This window comes from Accipiter gentilis, chromosome 28 (genome assembly GCF_929443795.1).
Source record: "Accipiter gentilis chromosome 28, bAccGen1.1, whole genome shotgun sequence".
Classification (NCBI taxonomy): Eukaryota; Metazoa; Chordata; class Aves; order Accipitriformes; family Accipitridae; genus Astur; species Astur gentilis.
Window position 1 is genome coordinate 12,742,556 of NC_064907.1, and position 22,527 is coordinate 12,765,082.

The 22,527-nt window shown below is 46.3% G+C and overlaps 3 protein-coding genes across 3 annotated transcripts in view; 2 read left to right on the forward strand and 1 right to left on the reverse strand.

Annotated features, from left to right (window-relative positions):
• Nucleotides 1-22,527, forward strand: part of EGLN1 (egl-9 family hypoxia inducible factor 1) — a 595,298-nt gene that overhangs the window by 331,510 nt on the left and 241,261 nt on the right. The gene's annotated exons all lie outside the window — the stretch shown is intronic.
• The window catches only part of RAB4A (RAB4A, member RAS oncogene family), a 471,873-nt gene that overhangs the window by 20,860 nt on the left and 428,486 nt on the right, over nt 1-22,527 (forward strand). The window lies entirely within an intron of this gene.
• CCSAP (centriole, cilia and spindle associated protein) lies at nt 1,056-16,212 on the reverse strand. Its single transcript, XM_049831380.1, has 3 exons — nt 15,875-16,212; nt 7,008-7,291; nt 1,056-5,126 (listed from the first exon to the last, which is right to left on the reverse strand). The coding sequence occupies exons 1-3, from the start codon at nt 16,170-16,172 to the stop codon at nt 4,953-4,955; spliced, it is 756 nt and encodes a 251-aa protein (XP_049687337.1). The 5' UTR covers nt 16,173-16,212; the 3' UTR covers nt 1,056-4,952.

A 22,527-nucleotide genomic window follows, 5' to 3' on the forward strand; every position in this document is an offset into this window, starting at 1 on the left:
AAACACTTCTACTAAATTCATCACAGAGTCAGTATACTGCTGGGAAAGCAGCAGCAGCTGCTAAAGGAGCTGGAGTGCTTCAGTGTATTCCCCAGGAGCCAGGGCTCTTATTCCCATCTCTGGTGGCAGCTGTTTCCCCCTGTTAGAGAAGAACGATACCTTGTTTCTCTTCTGTGTCTTCCTTGTGTCTTCCTGCACTAATGATTAGGGATGAGATGGATCTGTCTAGGTCTTGGAGAATGTGGCTGCATAAGTTAATGCTTTAAAAAAGCTAAAGCAGAGGGGAAGATACTTTTCCACACTATTAGGCAACTCACATCATTGAATTCACAGCTGACCTGTCTCATCCATTCATTGTATTCAACTAGGTACCTTACGGCTTAAAAGTACACAGCTCCCTCAAGACCTTAAAAAATGAATGCTATAAAAAAAACAAAACAATTTCTCTGCAACTCACTCATTTACATTATATTCTATATGCTGAAAGAATTAACGCTAAAAAAATCTCAAGAAATAGATTGTAAATCCAGAGTAAAAACACCAGGTCTCTTTCACTCACAGTAGAACCAGCAGCATATAGAACTTAAGTCTAGCCATCCTTTCATAGCTTAACTAACTCTTCCTTTTTGCAAGATTGTACTTGTTCTCAGTGATGCAGCTTCCTGTTTTTTCCCTATGTAACCCTTTTTCCAAAGTTCTAAATTAAGATTCCCAAAGGCTTTAGCATGCATAGCACTTTGGACAGCTATTATATTTTCCACTGTATTTGTTTTCCCCTTGTTAGTGGTAGAAAAAGCCAGGCAGAGCTTTAAGAATCTGTGGGAGAATTACAGGAAGAACATAGGAGACAAGCTCAGCTCTTCAGCTGGACTTGTAACTAATCCAACCCTTTATCCAACACCAGATATTACAGAAGCCTGTTACTTTACATTCCAGGAGAGAATATATGGGACAAGCAGAAGCCAGAGTTTGCATGCAGAGACTGAAGCACCCCATACTAGAAAACCTGAGATCCCAAAAAACACAGTACTAGCAAAGCACTTTGTGTCACTCATTTTATTCACATATACAAGTTGACACTACACTATTAAATACAGACAATACAGAAGCATTAAAAACAAATACTGTTTAAAAACTTTAAAAAACACATATTGCTTCAAGCTTAAATGGTATTTCCCTATGGTTTTTAAAGTGAATTCAGTGCTAACAATAGCTGAGGCAACTTCCTATTCACTTGTACCCTTAATGTTATAGGGGCTACTGTCAAGGTGTTGTTGAGTCAGGCTCCATATGGCTTTGCTGCTGAGTGCACCAACTGAGCTGGAAAATAAACTGGAACATCCAGGTTACCACACAAGGCCCTCAGTTTGCTAGCTTTTGGTCCCTATCACAGTCAAAAACAAAAGAGTCAGGCCTTTATAGTTCAGTGGCACTGCATTATACCATAAAATAAAAATGAGAACAGATACACACACCTATATGTTAAAAACCTGATTAAAATGTGCATTTTCTACCCGAATAAAATTCTTACTAAAAATTCAGGTCTGCCCCTTAGTTTTGTTAAGTTTGGCTATAAGCTTAGCTGTTACCTTGACTATGTCTCTCAGCTTCCAGTGAAAGAATCTGTAATTCATAGTTGCAAAGATGTGACAGCAGTGACTGAACAGGCATGCTACTGTATTGTACAGGGACATTCTTATGCAGTTTTCATTGTAACATTTTACATTGTAAACACTAGTCTTCACAACACTATAGTTAAATTGCAGCATTACACATTGTAAAAAATCTTCTTTCACTTAGCCAAGTACTTTCAGAAACAAAAAGGAATAAACAGTTATTTTAATGAAGATTTTGGACAACTGAATATTTACTGTGTTCTTGCAAACAAAGTTTTACTTTTAAAACAGGACCGAGAAGTGTCATCGCTTGGCTGAATTCAAGAGTCCATGCAAGACAAAGTTCAGAACTTCCTTAATTGATAGGGTGACATTCACTGGGGTTTCCATTTTTTTAGCAAGTCCAATTTGATGCAAAACAGCCACATCTTGTTAGAATCTACAGAATATAGTTAAAGCTTTTATACTTGAAAAGCTCTGCTTTCCAAGTCAATTGGCTTTTCATTGGTTAACATGAAAACACTAAAATAATGGTTTTCCAGACTTGAGCCTGGCACATGCCAAATATTTTGCATATACAACTTGCCGTGATCAGAACTATACTATTTCACATAGTCTAAGCAAACCTACTAGCCTTGTTTTAGTCAAATAATGCCCAAATGCAGGAAGGCTACCTGATTTGCAGAATAATTTACCCCTCACTTCAGCCATTATATTACTTAAACCAAGATAGTACCAACATAGCACCCAGGACAATTTTTAGCTACAGACCATTTGAAAAAGCATGGTAGTGACTCACATGACCCAGTTAGTGTCACTACTGTCTTCTAGCAGATTGTTTTTGTGAGGAACAGCTCTTGACCAGACAAGGATAAAAACTGGATCATTTCCTCAGTACACAGCAGCTTTGATGCTGTTGAAGATTCTCATGCTCTGTAGAACACCTGAACAAGCCTGTTTGAAATGTTTTCAGTTTAGTACCCAGTATCCAAGGCAGAGGACATTTAAGCCTTCTATAATTATTGGAAAACCAACATCTAATGGGAAATCCATCTTAACCAAAAATGGGTACTTCAGGCAGACACGTAGTCATCTTGGCTCCTCCATTCTCTGTGGGAAGAGAGAACTGTAGAAGCCATCTTTGAAAGCATGGCAAGATGAGTCCTGCCCTACCCAATCAAGGAAACTCTTTAATATGACAAAATACACTGAGGGCACAGTCCCATCTGCTGTAGTTACATAAAGCCTACAAAGCCTGTGGGCAACAGGGACAGGCTGAGTTTTTATTGAATAAGGCTGTTAAACACTACTGAGCTAGTGCTTTGATACTATTGTTGAAAGCTAGGGTGGATTTCTGAATTGAAACAGCATCAGAAGCAACTTAAGCATATTTACAGCAGCTATTTGAAGAACACACAGCATAAAAGGAAATTAAAAGAATTTCATATTGAATAAAGGCATCCTCTGGAATAGTTTGCCTCAGTTCTGGGCGCTGTTCTGACATTTTAGAAAGTTCTAGCCTGTGGTTTACTTAAAAGTTGGAATACAGTAATTTTGCTGTGTATAAAACATAATCATACTTTGCATTCCCAGACTTAAAAGCTATAAGATGTCTAGTAGGTAGCCTGAACAACAGTTGTCAGTATTTTTATAGCTTTATACTTAAAAGGCAGGTAAAAAAATCAGATTATGATTCTAGGACATCTTGGTAAGATTAAAATTGAGAGTAATAAAACCTTTACTGATGTAATGTACTTAACACTAGGAGGCAGCAGTGCTTGGTCCCTTTCCATGATTACTGTCTATCAGTAACACTTGCAATCAGGCTTTCCACTAAGCCTGTAACTCTGTGTTGCAGTAGTAATTCTAGAGTCCTGCCTACTCACTGAGATTGTGGCATGAAGCTAAGACTAGTGCAGGTTTCTGCTGCAGAAGTGCAAGTGTGCTTCCTGTGAGAAGGTGTCCAGTTGGTAAAACACAAACTTCAAAACAATTAAACTGAGATAACCCAACATATATAACTAACACACAACACATCTGAACAAAACTTTGAAGCTCACAACTACAGCAATAATCTGCCTAAAGCTTAGTTACCAAACTGGAAAAAATAATTTACAGCAGCTTGAGGGGAAAAAAACAAACAAACCACTGAGGATCTCACAAACAATGACTGTCTTACCATGTAGAAGTAGGACCTACAAAGCAAGAGTCTTCAAACTCCATTATATGTTCTTGTTTACTGCAGGGTACACCTGTCCTTCCCCTAGCCCTCACCCCCCTGTAGTGAGGAGTTCTGCACCCACTTTGAGAGGCAGAAAGCTGCTCAGGAATTCATCTGCAAGTTTTATCAACATGATTTTCAAGGTTACAATCTTTAACAGTATACTTGTACAATACCACCAGATGGAATGCATATTTCACTCTGACCCCCACTGAGCATAATAGATATTCTTAAGCATTAATAGTAGACTTCACGAGACAGGAGCCAGCCCTCTCCTTCAATAAACTGGCATTTACATGATTAAGCCTAGAGTGTGTCCACAAGCTTAATACAGTGGTACAACGTGATACTAGTAGAACAAGCAACTGCTTATTAGGCAGCAGCTATCAGGTAATGATTGTCTACATCAGTTATTTGGTACAACTGGCACAGCAACAGCAAAACAATCCTGTAGCTGTTTCTTGCCCTGAAAATTAGTAGTTTAGTCTGATGACCTTAGAAACAGCAATAAAAGTTATCATCAGCAGATTCACTAATCAAACAAGGTTTTTTGAAAGTTTCTATGTACAGACAATACTTGGTATTTGCCTGCCTAAAGCATCTACATTTATTAGTGCTGCTTACTGGCTTTCCTGTTGCCTGTCTTAATACACTTATTTTGGTAGAAGTATTAAATCAAATAGTACTATAAATGCAAAGGCACCTCCATCACACCTTTAAAGTCTTTCCCCAACACCACCTCCCCATGACTTGGATTTTTAAAATATGGGACAACAGATTATTTGTAACCAAGTTCAAAAAAGTGTTTGCTTTGACTCCCTGTATGCTGAGGTTCCCCCCTCCTTCCCCCCAAAACAAGTCAACTGAAGCATTAGAAAAATTCCCAAAAGAGGAATTGTTTAAAAGTTTGGGTAGCTATATCTAAAAGCCTCTTCAAGTGTTATGGCTCCAACAATACACCCCACTGTGAGGTAGGTAGCCAAGATAAAAATATCATAACAAATATCTTAACAGCTGGAAACTCCCTATAAAAACCTTGCATAAGTAGTTTGGTTCCTTGCACCAGTGTCCTGATATGCGTAACTTCTTTTGAAGATGCCTAAGGAAATCCAAATTCACCGAGCTCTTGCTGAGTAGCATCTCATATACTCTGTCATCCAAGGGTTATCTGGTGGGGAGGGCTTTATTCGCCAAGTTTTCTCTGCTTCTGCTGATCGCACTCGCCTCTGAGAAAGCTTCCTTTTCTCCACTTGTCTCCTGTTCTTTGCTCGCAGAGCAGATTCATGAATCTAAAAGACCAGAGTTAGAATTACAGCAGGAAAACAGCCTAGGAACCCCCCCAGGAAAGCCAAGGATCACTTTGTATTTGTCCCAGTCCCCATCCTGAAGAATCAGGGTTTGCTAGCAAGATTGTATTTTCTTCTGTAATTTGTACCACTAACAGAAGAGAAGCACAGAAATTTTTTATAAAAAATGCCTTAAATTCTATTCTGCATTATCTTTCCCACTTCACACTATTAAACAACTCCAAAAATCTTGAATGTTTCTCAATCTTACTCTGACATTCTAAAACCCTCAATTTTCCTACTTCTGCTGTTAAAAATTCTTAAACATCCCTCAAATATGCCCAAGCATCCCTTAAAACCTAAGCCATAATAGTAAGACCAATCCCTAGAGATTCCTTACTAGAGACTGAAGAACTTAATTTTGACAACATGCCGCAGGCACACCTACATACATTTTTATATTAATAAATTATCATATGTTCCCCAAATTTAATCTTAAGAGCCAGATTCTATGTTTGCTTGCTTCTATTTCTAGATTTAAAACCCTGTCTCTCATCTCAATTAGGGGAAAGTAACACCTTTCAAACATTCAAGAAAAGTGACCTAGCCAGGCAGTACATAGCCAGTTCCCACTTAAGGAAACATCCTTAGTGACAAAGCACTACACAATTGGAAGTGTTTCAGAAGCATCCCACTCATTCACTCCAAACTCAAGACCTGATCTTAGGGGTTCTGTAACTGTTTCCAGCATAGGAAATGTTAGAAGTCTTAGACCGTATAAATATCTCTGCTCAAGTCAGGCATCAGCCTGTTAGGCTTCAATATAAAGCACTGGTCAGCTATTTCCACCACTAACCAAAGTTTATCAATCCAGTAACAGTGTCCATTATCAGGAAGGGCAGCTTCTTGCAAGAGCTGCAAGGCCCAAGTTCCTCATTTCCCCTCAAAGGATTGAGCTGTCCAGGAAGGAAAAGACTATGCTTGAACCACCTTCCAAAACAGCCCATCAGAAGTCAGCTCTTATACACCAAGAACACCATCCACCTTAATCCTCAGGTACCTTGGGTCATGGATTCAGACTCTGCATTAGTAGTAAGGTAAAGACAAGACACTGGCAGGGCTATATTAATGATTATGTTTTACCAGCCTAGGAGAGTTACAGAAAAGAAAGAAATGGATCTGTTTTAACACTCCAACCTTAGTGTTTCTTGCTAAGCCAGGAAACAGACCCCACTACAGCAGAATCCTGGTGCTGTCCATGACCATATGAATTTTATTTGGTGCTATTTTGATAATATTTACATCAACCCTGAAATCCATCAGCCATCCAATAGACCATTCTGCTGTCAGAAAAATGTTCCCCGTTGGCAACCCGCTGAAACAGGCTGCTAGACAGACATTTTAGCAGCAAAGCATTCGTACCTTCTCAGTGAGGCTCCCATTCCTAGGGAGTGCCCCAGGAAAAGTCACTCTTTCACAGCACAAGCGCTACCCCAGTGTTTCTATACCTGCCTGCTGTGGGATGCCTGGTGCTAACTGCCTGCTGCTTTTCTCTTGTTTTCATGAAGTTCAGAATGCAGAAATATATTTATAACAGCCAGTTTTGCTGGTAGCACTGTAACAGCCAGAAACAAGATAGCCAAGTTTTAATCAGAATTTGCAAGTATTAGTCAAACATGGGAAGTTTCAAAACTGATTAACAGTTAAGAGCTATTTGATTATTGCTAGAATTTTTTTATTATTTATTTTTTAGAATTTATTGCTATAATCTCCACGCACTCAAATAAAGGCAACCCTGAGAAGTTTTACCTAGATAATAGACATACATCTTATCCAGACACTGAGTAGTCACTGCCCTTTAATGAAACAGAAGCTTTTACTTACTTCACTCGCTGAAGCAGAAGCACAGACGTTGTGAGTTTTCTGGCTTCCAGTATCTGTCTGTCTTTCTCCCCACCCATACAGAGCAAATGGATGTTTATTCTCCTTTGGTGCATCTGTCTTTTGAGGACTTTTGGCTGATCTTCGATCATTACGACTGGACAAGGCACTTCGACTCGGATGTCGTCCTGAACGGCTGGTTTTGTCGGCTTCCTTTATAGAAGTGTGTTCTACAGTTTTTTCTTGCTCTTCCCTCTGCTGCTTTTCTTGATCTTCTTTTTCTTTCTCTAAAGAAAAAAAAAGTTATGCTTTAAGCTCCCAATGACAACGTATCAATGTCTCATTTGCACAGCCTCTCAATACAGCATTAAAGCTGTGCTTTTTTTAGAAAGGGAAGAATTAACTTCCTTTGCAACAGATGTATACCTTGCTTAAATGCTTTCATTCTTTCTTTAGTGATGACAGTATTTCTAAGCCCATCCCTCTGTACATCAGCTTTCACATACTTAAACATGCCTGTTGCTCCAGGCAGTTTTTTAAAGACTGTTTCCAGTGATCTTCTGTCTTCACTATTTCATCTTTCCATCTTTCAGACAGCAAACAGATGGACTGCTGAATGCCATGTAGACGCTGGCAGCCAGTCAGAGATGAAGTCTTATAAGAGTATGTGCAATACTAAATCCCTCATATTATCAGCTTCCACTGAAAGAAAAAAGTGGTTTGTTTTCAGGCTCCCTGATTATACATACATCTTGATTACAGTTTTCTGTTTATGGAGGAGAGGGGTGTATGAAGCAAAGGCTTACAAAGTGATAGACATCACCCTTGCTATATGTTCTGTGAAGTATGTTTACATTTAAAGTACCACACCCTACAGGCAATACTCTCCAAGGCTCATTTCCCCCACACATGCTTTTTAAACCTTCCATAACAAGGGTCCAGCATTTGTCCTCCAGGCAGTGGGTATTTTAGAGTAGGGTTTGAGAGGGAGAATTTAAAGTCTGTATCATTTGCACCATAATTTGCAGATGTAGACCAACACTGAAGGCTGAATCAGCATTATATAAGACATTAAATAATAAAAACACAGGGAAACAACTGTTCGTAAGATCCAATCTTCTTGCATTATAGAGCTATGGAGGAACTAGTTATCCTTTGTTTGTGGTGCCTCACAGCTAGCAGTTCTTGACTTTTCCTGCATACTACTTTTTGTATACAAAAGTTTGGGTCTTAGACTTGAGATGAAGAAAGCCAATGTCTGGTATAGCACTGCAATACTTCATAAATGTAAGAGAAAGGCTGGTAAGGAAGGCTGTAAGTAAGCCTTACAGTAAGGTTATAAGTTGTTTTGAACAAGTCTGTTTTATAACATCATTAATGCAGTCAAGTGAACGCCCATGGATAACAATTACTGACTGGAAAAGAACGACCAAAGATTTTTCCCCACCTTTGAGATCTGTAAGGTGTTACAAACTGATGACAAGGCCTTGAACTATTCTGTTAATACTAATCTAATCCGAAATCTTTATCAACGATCTAGACAAGGGGATTGAGTGCACCCTCAGTAAATTTGCAGACACCAAGTTGGGCAGGAGTGTTGATCTGCCCAAGGATAGGAAGGCTCTACAGAGGGATCTGGACAGGCTGGATTGATGGGCCAAGGCCAACTGTATGAGGATCAACAAGGCTCAGTGCTGGGTCCTGCACGTGCATCACAACCACCCCATGCAGCACTACAGACTTGGGGAAGAGTGGCTGGAAAGCTGCCTGGCAGAAAAAGACCTGGGGGTGTTGGTTGACAGCCTGCTGAATATGAGCCAGCAGTGTGCCCAGGTGGCCAAGAAGGTCAACAGCATCCTGGCCTGTATCAGAAATAGTGTGGCCAGCAGGAGCAGGGAGGTGATCGTCCCCCTGTACTCAGCACTGGTGAGGCCGCACCTCGAGTACCGTGTTCAGTTTTGGGCCCCTCACTACAGGAAAGACATTGAGGTGCTGGAGCATGTCCAGAGAAGGGCAGCAAAGCTGGTGAAGGGTCTAGAGCACATGTCTGATGAGGAACAGCTGAGGGAACTGGGATGGTTTAGTCTGGAGAAAAGGAGGCTGAGGGGAGACCTCATCGCTCTCTACAACTACCTGAAAGGAGGTTGTAGTGAGGTGGGTGCTGGTCTCTTCTGTCAAGTAACTAGTGATAGGACAAGAGGAAATGGCCTCAAGTTGCAGCAGGGGAGGTTTAGGTTTGATATTAGGAAAAATTTCTTTACTGGAAGGGTTGGCAGGTATTGGAACAGGCTGCCCAGGGAAGTGGTTGAGTCACCATCCCTGGAGGTACTTAAAAGATGTGTAGATGTGGTGCTTAGGGACATGGTTTAGTGCTGGACTTGGCAGTGTTAGGTTTACAGTTGGACTTGATCTTAAAGATCTTTTCCAACCTAAACAATTCTATGATTCGAATCAAATATACTGCTTACAGTATGTTAGTAAAATATGACTTTGGAAAAAAGTAAAATACACAACCCTGTTTTAGCTCTCCATCCTGCAAATCTTCATCAGTAGTGTGAACAAGTTGGAGGTGTGTGCTAGACACTGAGCATGACCCCTAAGCATCGTGGGCACAAGCAGACATTGTGATCCAAAGTCTCTGTGACTTTCAGGCCAACCGTGCCTTTTATATAAAAGGCAACTAAAGCCTTTTATTAACCTAACAGCAGTCCACTAGTAAGTGATTCTCTTCAAGTGTCTACCTTTGAGCATTAGATGCTGCCTTCTGTTAGACACACACAGTGTGATACATTCAAACTCTGCTGACCTTGCAAGTTTTCTGCCACACCATCTATTTCTGGTTGTGGTAGGGACCAGCTGCCAGCTACCCCTGTTCCAAGTCTCAGCACTTTCAGCCACCACCAGTGTACACTGGTGTGTATGGAGGGAATGCCTCCACTGGTGTAAGGAGGAGTTCATCTAGTTAAAGGCTTGCTTGCAGATTGATAGGCTGACCACAAACAGCTAGAACAAATTTTACCTAAGCATCTTCATTAAAAGCAGAAGGGCTTGCCAATCCTGTGACACAATAGCAGTCATTCTTGCTAATTGCTATGATTTAGCTAGTCAAGCAAGTACATGCCCAGTCTGACACTGCTTTAGTTTAATTTCATTCTGCATCCATCCAGCTCTGATGAAATGGAAGTTGCCTGCCTGGCACACAGGTTAAGCATCCATTTACTCTTGCACTCCCTTTGCAGTTGTAGGGTAAAGACATGCCACATGCCCCAGCATTCCCATAAGGCAAGCCTCATGCTCTCTCTTGCTAGCTGTTAGTCTTGCCAGCACATTTTCTACTTGCTGCCAACCAGCACAGAGGCCCTGGTGCCGGGCCCTGTTCAGGCTAGCCTATACACACATGCCTTCCAAGCTGTGCAGGTGCAGCATTCAGCTACAGATAATACTGCAGTGCAGCCAAGTATCTGGTTAGTAGCAGCCAGCAGCATTAATGTATTGGGAGCTGTATTTGTTAAGAATTCAGTTAAATGTCCCCACAAAACAACCAAGAGTAGTAGTCAAGGCCAAAGGAGCAACAGAGTGAGAACAAAAAAAGGCCAGACAAATTTCACATATCTAAATATTGGCTGCACAAAGTTTCAGTCATTATAGCCAAGGCTGGATAAAAAGCATGCAGCAGTGATCTCAATGTGGTAAAAGACCTGCTCTGCACAGTGTCCTGGGCTCTGGGACACACAGCTTCACCTCTAGCAAGGCAGCTCATCCATCACAGCTGCAACAGGTAGCAGAGCTATCCCCTTGCAAAATATTATCCATGCATCTCTCTACACAGCTGGCTAGGTCCCCTTCTTTGTAAGGGAGGTCATTATCAGAAGGAAGCACTGTTTTGAGAAAATAAAACATTGAAGAGTAACATTGCTGTCAATTCCAAAACAGGAGTGTTTTTATTTTGGGAAACTGTTCCATCCTCCATTCAAGAGAAAATGGCATCTTCCTTCTCTACAAAGGAGAATGGAGCAACACTGAGTTCATGAACAGCAGGGGTGGCATTTAGAGACTTAAAATTACAGGAGAGTGAGGACTCTGCAATTGCATGGGCACTCTAGCTTTAAGATACTACTTCAAGGCAACAGCCATGCCTGGGGATGCTGCTCACTAGGATATAGTTCCAGCTGGTGCAGAAATGATTGAGCCAGCTTGTCCCAAAATAGCAATAAAAGCATATGGGTAAATGGCACACAGAGTCCTGCGCACAGTCTTACAGTAAATGCTGTATGCCAGAGCATACTATAGCACCCTAAGAGCACCTGCTATTAGAGCAGGTATTTCAATGAATTCACTCCTACAGCACATTTATACAGAACTCAGCTGGTGAAGGCACAAGGCCGGTATCTTTAACAGTTATTTAAGGCTTTTATTTAGAACTATAGTTTATATCCAAGCCATTTTGTTAGGCATCCCTGTTCACAGGAAGGTAGAAAAGCAGCAGCTGATAGCAGGCAAGGAGTTAGACCCAGGTGCTCAGGGAGCCCAAGCACCAGCAATACCTACAAATCTCCTTCCCATGCAGTGTGCCAGCTCCAGCAGACACAGGAAACTGAACTGACTGGCTGCAGCATTACAGGGATTAAACAGAAGAGGGAAAAAGCTAGGAACATTTAAAACTGCCTCATGGATGCTAAGCAGAGCACACTGGACAGGAGGGGATTAAGTGCTTAGCAGGCAGAACAAGGCTGCCAGGCCCACCCAATATGGCTGTTGAAAGCTCCTGCCCAGAAGGTCACTTAACCCTGCTGCATCGCCCAGCTTGCATAACAGCTCCTCTCCAGGGCTCAAGCAGAAAAAGCTGAAATGGAGCTTCTCACCCTCCCACAGCACTGGATGCTCTCTGGGGCAGGACAGAATTCCATTTCAAAAGCTCTGTTGACTTACTAGAAGTATCAACAACCTTCTGATTAGACCCACAGGTCCTAGGGATCAATGGTATTAACCTCTGTATAGAGAGATTTGCTCCTTATAGGTAGTACTCAGGTTCAAGAGGAACACTTTGCACTTAAACTGCCATGGGCAGAACTCAAGTTTCCTGCTTTAGTACAAACTCCTCTCCTAACAGGTCAGGCCTCCAAGGCATCCTGAGGCCTCCACTCAGTTGAGGGTATGAACTGACTACAGCTGGGTAGAAAGTAGTGACTACAGCTGAAACAGATTGCAACATCATTGCTTCAAGACACACCTCATATGAGGCAGTATCAGAGCTACCAGCAGCACAGCAGTTAGATTCACACAAACTTCATCTGTAGCAGAGTCCAGAAAGCAATGACTGGCTCAGCTTGTTAGTAAAGCTTGTTTCCAACCAAAAAATTAGAGCAACTTGGAATCACAGTACTATAAACCCCTAAACTGACACTGTTGCATTCTTCCCCCACCACCAGCTACTCCTTCCCATGTTCTTGGGCCAGCAAATACACCTGCAGACAAGATCAGGGAACCAGGTTGAAATTGGATCTTCTGCCGAGTTGCACTAATGCAGATCAGTCGCTTTCCAACTACTGTGTGGCAACTGCTTTGATACCGGCTTATCACTGCTGTCATTTAAGACCTGTCCACAAGAATGCTGAAGGCGAAATGGCAATAAGGATTGAAAGATGCCTTCATGCTGCACATGTGTGCAGCAGTATCATTTCACAAGCAACAGGTCTGACAGCAGCGCTGCTGCCAAGAGCTCCTGTCTTTCACTTACCAGCCCACTGGGTTCTGTTGACAGTTTTGAGGACATGTCAACTAGACCAGTTGATTTAGGTCAAGATTTTGTTGGATTATGTTTAAAGCACATCTGTGCCTGGGCACATTCTACAGAACAGTCCCGCAAACAGTTGCTGCAAGTGAAGGGCCAGAAGGAATTAACCCAAAGTTGCCACCAAGCATGCCCTCCTATCACTCAGCTATAGCTTCAGTGTGAGATACAGTGACAAAACACATTTGTCCTACATGCCGTCTCAGGTGTTCATATTGATAGTACTTTAGAGCAACACCACTAAAGTCAAGCTGCATACATCAGCTTTCTCTACACATACCAGAAGCATTTACAAACTGCTTTACAAACACACAGAGGCTCATCTTAACAAGGAAAAGGAGAAACCACAGCCACACACACCATTACGAATTGGCTTTACCTTGGATACTAGGCAACATTAGTGCTGGCCAAACATACTTGGCCAAAAGCGCAGTGGATACCACTCAGCCAGAAGTCAGGTTCCCCACAGAAGAGGGAAGCAGCAGTAGCCAGGTAACAGCCAGGATGCTGCAGCATGTGGGTGGATGTCAGATTCAGAAGACAAAGGATGTCATCAACATGAGCACACTCAGCTACCCCCACAGCACTTCAGTGTAATTAAGTTCTTCCAGAAAAAAAGCAGGTGAATAATAGAAGATTCACAGAGTGGTAGTTTCTGTGCTATCTCCTCCGCATGTTTTAATTAGCCAGCCACTAAGCAAAAGAAAAATACATCCTTATAATTGTCCAGTACTGAATGAGTTGCTTGCTTACATGTTCATGTACACGCTAATATACAATAAATTGCCACTTAACCCAGCTGCCCAGAGTTGTTTTCAGTCCTTTTGCTAAGGACTTGCAAAGCTCTTAAATACTGGCAGAATTTGGGAAAACATTTATCCTAAGCCACTTGGCAAAGAAATGCATGTTAGGTGCAGATTTTTCTCCCATTGTAAGTGTAAAATTACAAGGACCTAATGGACTGTTAAGTGTTCCCTTACAGCAGCCATGGCAGAGTTGCATCAGCTAAAGAGGCACAATTGCCCCAAACACCGTGGATTGGCAGGCCGCTGTTGCTCTGCAGTCCCTTTGCCACTGGCATAAAGTGAGGACACAGCTATGTGTGTACTGGATAGTCACACACACCATCACCGACCACAGAAAGTGCCTGCATGAGCAGCACATCCACAGCTATCAAGCTCTTATCCACTGCCAAAACTGACCCAGCCAGAATCAGGCTACCAAGTAACGCCAGCCCCATCTCCCCCCAGAGAGGAGTGACGGAGAGCAGCGGGCGAGCAAGGCAAGGACTGAGCAGAGCAGCCTGGCCAGCAGCCTCTAGCCTTGGCAACTGCCAGTCCCACCTAGATTGTGGCAGGCTACCTGCTCCACCCCGCTGGCTCAATGAGCAGGCAAATGAAATTCCGGTCCCTGCCATAACTGCCCAAGATTGGCATGTGTTCAAACTGCACCAGAAAAGGTGTAAGTGCCAAGCTCCGAGTATAGCTTCAACAGCTTCCACCCTCCTCTCACTAGAAGCCAAGCCTTTAAACTGCCCACAGGACACATCACGTTTTCCCATGCAAGCATTCCCTGCTCTTTTGCAACTCCTTAGTGCTCCATCTCACCGAGATGCTCCCTACTTACTTCTTCCACACATACTCCCCAGTCTTAACTTCCTCAAAGCCTGCTTGAGGCCGGCAAGATTAGACCCGCTAATATTTTGTTACATACTGGTTAACTGGGGTGCTTTGGGGAGGTGGAATACACTACTACCCTGGCAGCCAGCAGCTGTGTGCACCCCCATACGGGGGCTGAGTACCACGGGCCCACCCAGCCACGAGGACCACAGCTCCCCGCAAAACCCTGCATCCCTCATACTCCTAAACACCGAGCCTCTTGAACAGATGACAGCATAGCTAAAGCTTTTGTGTAACACGGAATTCCCAAGGAGAATGAGTGCAGTTTAGCCTTGAATAGCAGAATACAGCTCATTCTGGTGAGCTCAGGCCCCAAGGGGCATTGAAACAGGTTAGTCTCCCCACTCCAAACAAGCACATCTAGCCCCAGAAAGGCCCCCAGGCAGCTTGAGGCTTAACTGAACAATTCTCAAGGATTTTTCGCTGCTGCTGTACAACAGGTATACACCCAATTCAAAATACATTGCAAAACACCAGTCAGTGGCTCCAGATAAAGTTTTCTTTCATTATAGGCAAGAGATAATAGCCTAAGGGATTAAAAATTGCCAATTTGGGAAGCTTGCCAGTGCTGTTACCTGTCTACCCACTCTGCACAGTTAATTCTCAAGACATCAAAAAGCAAGATACACCAGAAGAGAGCAAAACGTTATCAGCCCCGCACCTGCTTAGGCCTACAGAGCTGTCTGCACTCGGCTGCAAACCCCAGACCAAACCTGGGGCAGCATCAAGAACCAAGCGTTCAGCCGAGGCAGATTACGTGTATGGATGCAGGAAAGCAAGCGCGTCAAGCGCTCTGGCACACAGTCCAACTCGCCGCTGTTAGATTTTTTTTTTTTTTTTTTTTTTTGCCAGAGAACCTGCTTATATAATGGCAGAGATGCTCCGCTCCCATGGCAACAGTTGACATAAGCGGCTGTGACTCAGGATGAAGAGTTACCACCGCTCGGCTCTTGCGAGAGACGCCTCCGATGCCGCAGCTACGGCTTCTCCGCGGGCCTAGCAAGGATCCGCCCGGTTAACGGCGCCTTATTGCCTTCGGTCGGGAAGAGCGGGCCCTGAGGACAGTCGCCGTGGCCCCAGCCGACGAGAGGTGTCACCCCACACACACACACACCCCCCCCGAGCCCCCCGCCGCTCCGGCTTCCCCTCGTTGCGGGGGGGACACGGTCTGACGCCAGCGGCGGTGCCTGCTTTCCTCAGAAAACGCCGTCGTCCTCCCGCGGGGACCGCCCGGCCCGGGGCCCTGCGGACGCCCCACGCACCCGAGGGCGGGCAAGACGAGCTAGCCGGTGCCCCCCACCCACGGACGGAGCCATCTTTGACGTCCCCCGAGCTCACCGGAGACACACGCAGACCCGACCCCCCCCCCCCCCCCGCCAGCCATTACCCCCGCTCCCTACCGGGGCTCGCCCGTCCCGCCTCGCTCGGCGCCGCCGCCGCCGCCTCCTCCTCGTCCTGCGCGGCCGCGGGGCTGCCGGCACCCGGCGGGGAGGGAGACCCGGCGGTGCTGCCGCTGCCGCCGCCGCCGCTGTCCTCCTCCCAGCCGTCCCACAGCCAGGGCCGGTGCGCCTGCTCCAGGAGGCGGCGGCTGAGGCGGTAGCGCAGCAGCTCCAGGTAGCAGGCGCCGCACGACTCCCACTTGGGCTCCTTGAAACGCTTCATGTACTCCGTCTTCACCCGCCGCGCCGGCACCACCATGGCGGGGCCGCGAACCGCCGTCGTGACCGGGAACCGCCGCCGCCGGCCGGGCCCGCCCCCTCCCGCTGCAACGTTTAAATCCAAACAGCGGCGCTCGGCCCCGCCCCCGCCCGCCCCGCGCCAATGGCGGCGCGCCGCCCCTCCCCCCCCCCCCCCCGCCCCAACCGCCCCGGCCTTGCTGGCGTCACGGCACGCGCAGGGCTGGGGGAGAGGGGGGGGGAGCGATAGAGCGGTGAGCGGGGGGGGGGGGGGGGGTAAAGCGAATGAAAGAATAAAGTGGAAATTAGAATAGAATAGATTCAAATGAATAGAATAGGATAGATTCAAATAAATAGAATAGGATAGAATAGAATAGATTCAAAGAAACAGAATAAATAGATTCAAAAAAAGAGAATAGAATAGATTCAAAGAAATAGAATAGAATAAATAGATTCAAAGAAATAGAATAGATACAAAGAAATAGAACAGGTACAAAGAAATAGACTAGAATAGGTTCGAATAGAATAGATTCGAAGAAATAGAATAGATACAAAGAAATAGAACAGGTACAAAGAAATAGACTAGAATAGAATAGATTCAAAGAAATAGAATAAAAAGAATAGAGTAAATAGATTCAAAAAATAGGATAGAATAGATTCAGATAAGTAGAATAGAATAAAGTAGAATAGGATAAGTAGTGTAGAATAAAATGAGGTAAAATAGAATTGAAATAGAAAAAAATAAAATCATTGGAATAAAATAAAATAAGATAAAATAGAATAAAATAAGTAGAATAAAATAAAGTGAAAAGTAAAATAAAAATCAAAGAAACCAAAATAAAAGAAACCAAAATCAAAACTAAAATAAACCAAAATTAAAAATAAATAAATAAAATAAAATAAAATAAACCAAAGCACTGCAGCACAGCCAACCCCCCCCCTTGCCCACGCTTCAGGAGCAGGACCCAGCGCCAGGCTGGGGGCTCAGCCGCAGCGAGACCCTCCGCAGTACCCCAGCACCGAGCCCCCCCCCGCCCCCTCCCCGTGCGCAGCAGCCCCCCTCGACTCCCCCAGCCCGCACCAGGGCGAGCCGTGACCGGGCCCCAGCGGGACGAGGGTGCCCGTAAAACCGGGGTGCCCCCAGCGGCGCTGGAGGCCCAGGTGAGGCGGGAGCCCCGTCCTGCCTGGCGGCCGTGGCGGCACGGCCCCGCTGCCGCCAGCGGAGATCTAAAACCACGGGGTGCAGGATTAAGGCATTTGCAACCACAATTCCTTCTTTCCAACACCGCGGCAGGGGTGATGGCCGACGTACGCCCCGTTTCTGCGAGGCAAAAAAACCCAACCAGAACGGGGAGCAGCGGTCGGCCTGCCAAGGGGATGCAAAGGCGGCTGCGACGACAGGGACCTCTCTCCGTTTTGCGTTAATCTGCTTTAAAAAACCCATCTCCGGTGAACGCCGGCGTAGGATTCGCCTAACCCAGGCCTACGCGAGGTCACCGTTCCCGCTCGGGAAGACGAAACCCTTCGGAGATAAAACGAGGAGGCCTCTCCTGGGCGCCCACGGCACGCCGGCACGGCTGGTTCTCCACCGGACGGCTGCAGCGCCAGCCATGGCTGGAGATGTCCTCCGCAATCTCTCGTCGCTCCGTATTTAAGGCTTCGCACCCAAATCCCGCCCGTGCGTTATGGCTGTCCCGGGGACGGTTTCTGCGATGCCATCGCCACCGCATCGCCCGAGCATCCCAACACCCCTCGGAGAGGAGCCGGAGCTCTCCGGCCGCCTCTCCAGCCACTGCTCCAACACACGGGGGCACTGACGGATTTTCAGAAACGGTCCTAGGAAATGACTTTTTTTTTTTTTTTCTTAATAAGGAGACAAGCGGGTTTTTTCCCTTGCCTTGCCTTGTGCCTCCCCTAACTGGCACAAATGAAAAAAATGCAAGCTGACGCGGGTACCCGGGATGGAAAACGCCGGCCCAGACTGTTCAGCGTAACAAAAGTGCTGGCGGGCTTTAATGTGAGGGGCCGGTGGTTATACACAGCATCTCTGCCTGTGCAACACGTTGATGCAATCCCCGACACAGCTGCCATAACCAAACTCAGTCGAAACGATGCTCAGACCGAGCAGAATATAGCTCTCGGTTTTTACACGGAGCGGTTGAGGCTTTGCAACCCCGCGGTGCCCTGGCGTGAGTGATGCTGCCTGACCTCTGCAGAAGCACTGGGATATTCCCCTCCAGCCCTCGCAGACCCCCCCAGCCCTTACAGTTACAGCAACGGCCCCGTGACAGCAGGATCTTGGGCAAATCCAGGGTCCCCCTCTGCAATTTGGGAAAATGCCATCGGGAGAGTCCAACCACACTGGTGTCCGGAGCCTGGGGCTGCAGGTGGGCACATTGTACAGCTGCGTTCATAAACCTATTAAGCTCCATTTTAAAACCAGTTAGAGCTTCTCTGGCTCCCTTCGGCTCCGCCGGCTGCTCTCAGGGGCAGGCGGCAATGGAGCTACAAGGGAGCGGAGCCTGGGCAGTGTATCTACCAGGAAAACGGGCACAGAAATAGCACTCCAGAAGTGCCAACCATCACACAACGGCTTAAAAAATGAGCGAGGAGCAACTTCTGAGCGCGCCTCCCCACCGTGCTGTGCCGTGCGTGGTGCCTTTCCTGAGGCAGACGTACAGGACCCTTGCCTACACGCTTCGCTGGAAGATGCGGCGGTTATCCCCCTCTCCGTGCTGTCCTGGGGATTGCATTTGGGAACTGCCTCGCTCATTCGTTCTCCCCTACCGAGGGCTTGCGTGGCAGCTGGGTGGGTTGTCCCCGCTACCTTCTCCCGTTGGCCTTACCGGTACCTCTGTGATCCCGCTGCAGTCCAGCCATGCCCTCGGCACCACCTGCTCTAACGGAGGGTGTTTCCTGGAAAATAACAGGGGACAATTGGTATAAAAATACCTGTAACTGAAGACGGCACTAAAGAAGACTGCCGTAGCGGCGCAGGCTAGAGACCAGAGCTGATCCCTCCCCAATTAACCAGGACTCTGGTTCGTTACTCTGATATTCTGCTCGGTCCATATGAGCAGATGACATTAGTGGATTTCATATAAATGGGCAAGGTCTGGGGTTTGCAGCATTTGCTTTCCGTCTAGAAAATGTTATTTTGTACAAAATGTCATTTTGAGCCAACCTGCATGGTTTTAGCTTGGCAGTTGTGGTTACGAAAAGGCTGCTGCTGTTCCTAGGCACGATTTTAGAGCAACAACCATTCGCAGCTTTTCCTGCCCAAAGAACCTCTGTCCCCAGTTTAGGAAGATGCAGCTGTATCACAGGTACACGGATACCCTCTGGTGCCTTCCCTTCCTGACAGAGAAGAAAGGGTTCACCTTTTGCTGGGCCAAACTTCTCCTGGGGTGCCCATAAACCTGCTGCCCAGTCGTTAACCCCTGCCTCAGCCACCGCCACACATGAAACGCCAGAACAACAAACACCAGATCCTGGCACACGGTCTGTCAGTTCCCATTTTCTTGCATTTTTTCCCTAAACTCTGCACACTCCAGAGCAGGCACCTACTCTTCTTATCAGCCTGCAAGATATCAGCACCCTCGTGAATAACATAATATTGTTAGTAGCTGCCTCCACCCAACCTCTCCTGGTTTTAGGGCCTCTATCCCTTGCTGGCACTAAAACCAGCGCCCAGCCGCACGTGTGCTATGAGGCAAGCTGCACCTTCACCCTCCCGCTCCAGTTTTTCCTTTGCAGCTCAACCCTCCCATCCGACGGTTTGCACATACATCCCACAGTGCCTGGCGGATTGGCAGCAGCTAGGCTTGGAAAATGACGGGGGACCATTTGTATGAAAAGACCTGTAACAGAAGCACGCAGAGACTCCCCGCAACGCTGATGCTGCAAATCACACGTTACCTAAGGCTGATGCAAGCAGCAGCGGTGGCTGTCGGGCACGTTCCCCACGGCCTGCCACAATCAATCTCAGGTTTACAGCGGAGGGACCGCCAGGCAACAGGGCCCAGTGTCCTTCCAGGCCTCCCACCGTCCCAAACCAGCTCCGGAGACATTCAGCAGCTCTGGGGGAGGATGCTGAGACTGTCCTGGATGAAGGACAACTCCTCCCTCACTCCTCCAGTTAGAGCCAAGCAGCTCCGTGTGTGCCAGACAAGAATCATTCCCCGTCCTCAGCACAGCAGCTCTGGATGTTCTCAGTGTAGCTGTATAAACATCATTATTTTTTTTAATCCTCAAGTGTTTGGCTTCGATACCTCATGACAGAGATGTCCATGGGCTGAGAGTAGCCAGTTATTAAATGATTCCTGAATGAGGAACTACAATATTTATGAAGCCGATACTAACACTAGAATTTCCTCCCTTGCATAATTTCCTTGTTTTTTCACTTCATTAAAAAGCAAAATAAAGACACCATAAGACTGAAATTCTAAACATGCTTTTTTCCTTTTAAAGCGCTTTTCCCCTGAGGATCTTAGTTATGCCTCTTAATCCTTATTATTGCTTTCCTACAGGTAGCAAACCAGGTGGCCAGGTAGGTCTAGAGTTTCAAACCAGATCCATGGCAGGTGACTGATCAATGCCAAACCCCAGGAGTCCCGGTTCCCTCTGCTACCTCTGTTCGAATGGGAGCACCAGCGCTTCTCACCAGGGAGGACAGCAGCTTTACTTCTGTCTGAAAGAACCACGGCAAAGTCAACAGCAGAGAGATAACCTGATTTTTATGCAAAAAGTAGTGGGTAAGGAAAAACGAGCATGGGTTTTATTTTGCAGAGTGTGGTCACAGAAAGACACAGGGTAATCACGTGGGTGATTTACACAAGGTTTGGACTTGCAGTCTTTCGCCATTGAACCTCTCTGTGGCTCTGGGCAATAAGGGGGGATCGTGGACAGTTTATATGTAGTAGGAGTGGAAAATTACATGTCAACACATCTTTCAGATTGGCAGACTGGCTGCCAGCCGAAGCGGGAGCTGTCATGATCTGAAATTGGGCTGCCGAGGTATTGCTTGGGTGAAGTCTGGAGGAGAGAGAAAACAGGGAAAAGAAAGAAGCTGTTTCTCATAGAGAACCATATTTTTAAAGTATTTAACAACATCAAATCCAAACCAGCGAGAATATTTTGCCAGGCAGGGAAAAAACACAGACTTCCTAGACCTGTGAAACTCTGCCTTCACCTAGATCAGTGAAACTCTGCCAAATACTAGGGGTAGCTGTCCCAATCGCTTCACAAAACAAGCCATCGCGCTGTTAATAGAAGCCTGGTTAATCCCGCAGATGTGGGTTCTTTGGTTTCACGGGCTATTATCCCTTTTAGGTCTGCACCAGCTGCCCACAGGGTAACACTGTCATGAGAGAAGGATCAGAAGAACTGGTTCAAATGCTCTCTGTGGGGCAGCAGTAGGGCACTTGGCTGCAAAAGTCCCCCAGAACTGCCTGATGCTGTTATCCAGAGCTCTGGGAAATTTGCTCGTGGCCAGCATGGGCTGCGACCATCCAGGGAAGCCCTGCAACGCATCTTCCAGAAGCTCTGGGCACAAATCCTGTTACTTGTGCAAATCTCACATTTTTCTTGGAGCAGCTTGAAACTTTTTGCCATTACAGCTCAGAGCAGCACTCACAGCAGCACAGTTTACAGCTCCTCTCAGCCTTGTTGAAGGTCCACACTTTGCATCCACCTTTCTAAGAGGTGGAAAAAGAGCTGTAGCTCCTCGGGCTGTGTGCTAGAGGTGCGGGCCCAGGAGCAGGGAGAGACATCTCCCGCTGCTGAGTGTCCTCTGGCTGCTGCAGCTCTGAGTCCTGGACTGGGCACCCACCTTGCTGCTGCCTTTTCACCACGTGGTGTGAACGCAGCTCAGCTCCCGGCTTAAAAACTGTTAGCATGGGCAAAGAACAAGGTCCTTACTGGTATCAGCCTTTTTTTCCCCTTTCTTTTCTTCCTGTCTCCTACTCCTTAAGGTTGCAAGGTTGCACGCCATTGCTGACAGGTCAAGGGGGTCCTAGCAAGAGAAGAGGTCTCACGGCCAGCAGTAACAGGGTGCTTGTCAAGGCGCTGCCCCCGCAACACATTTGCAGGTTGCCGACTCAGCCTGAAAAAACTCCAAGTTTACATGCCGGCCAAGGAAGAGGCAAGAGAATCCAAGGAGATTTCCCCTCCTGCTCTCTTTTTATCTCCTGCTTGAGCAGCCCCAGTGACCAGCAGGCTGGCTGGGGAGACTGGGTCGCTGCCCGTCCCACGGCCGAGGCGAGGAACCGGGTCCCAGCTGTGCAGCCCCCATGGGCAGTGGAGGGGACCCCACTCTCGGGCGCATGCCTGAGTGTTTTCTGCGGTGGATTTGGGTTTCCCTGGAGGTGGGCACGGCT

Bases quoted from the DNA above. Each gene is read 5' to 3' on its own strand.
- CCSAP (XM_049831380.1), bottom strand. From the start codon at position 16,172: ATGGTGGTGCCGGCGCGGCGGGTGAAGACGGAGTACATGAAGCGTTTC. The intron at 7,292-15,874 runs GTAGGGAGCGGG...TTTTTTCTTTAG, and splicing joins GGCGGGACGGGCGAGCCCCG to AGAAAGAAAAAGAAGATCAA. The intron at 5,127-7,007 runs GTAAGTAAAAGC...CTGGTCTTTTAG, and splicing joins CTTCTGCTTCAGCGAGTGAA to ATTCATGAATCTGCTCTGCG.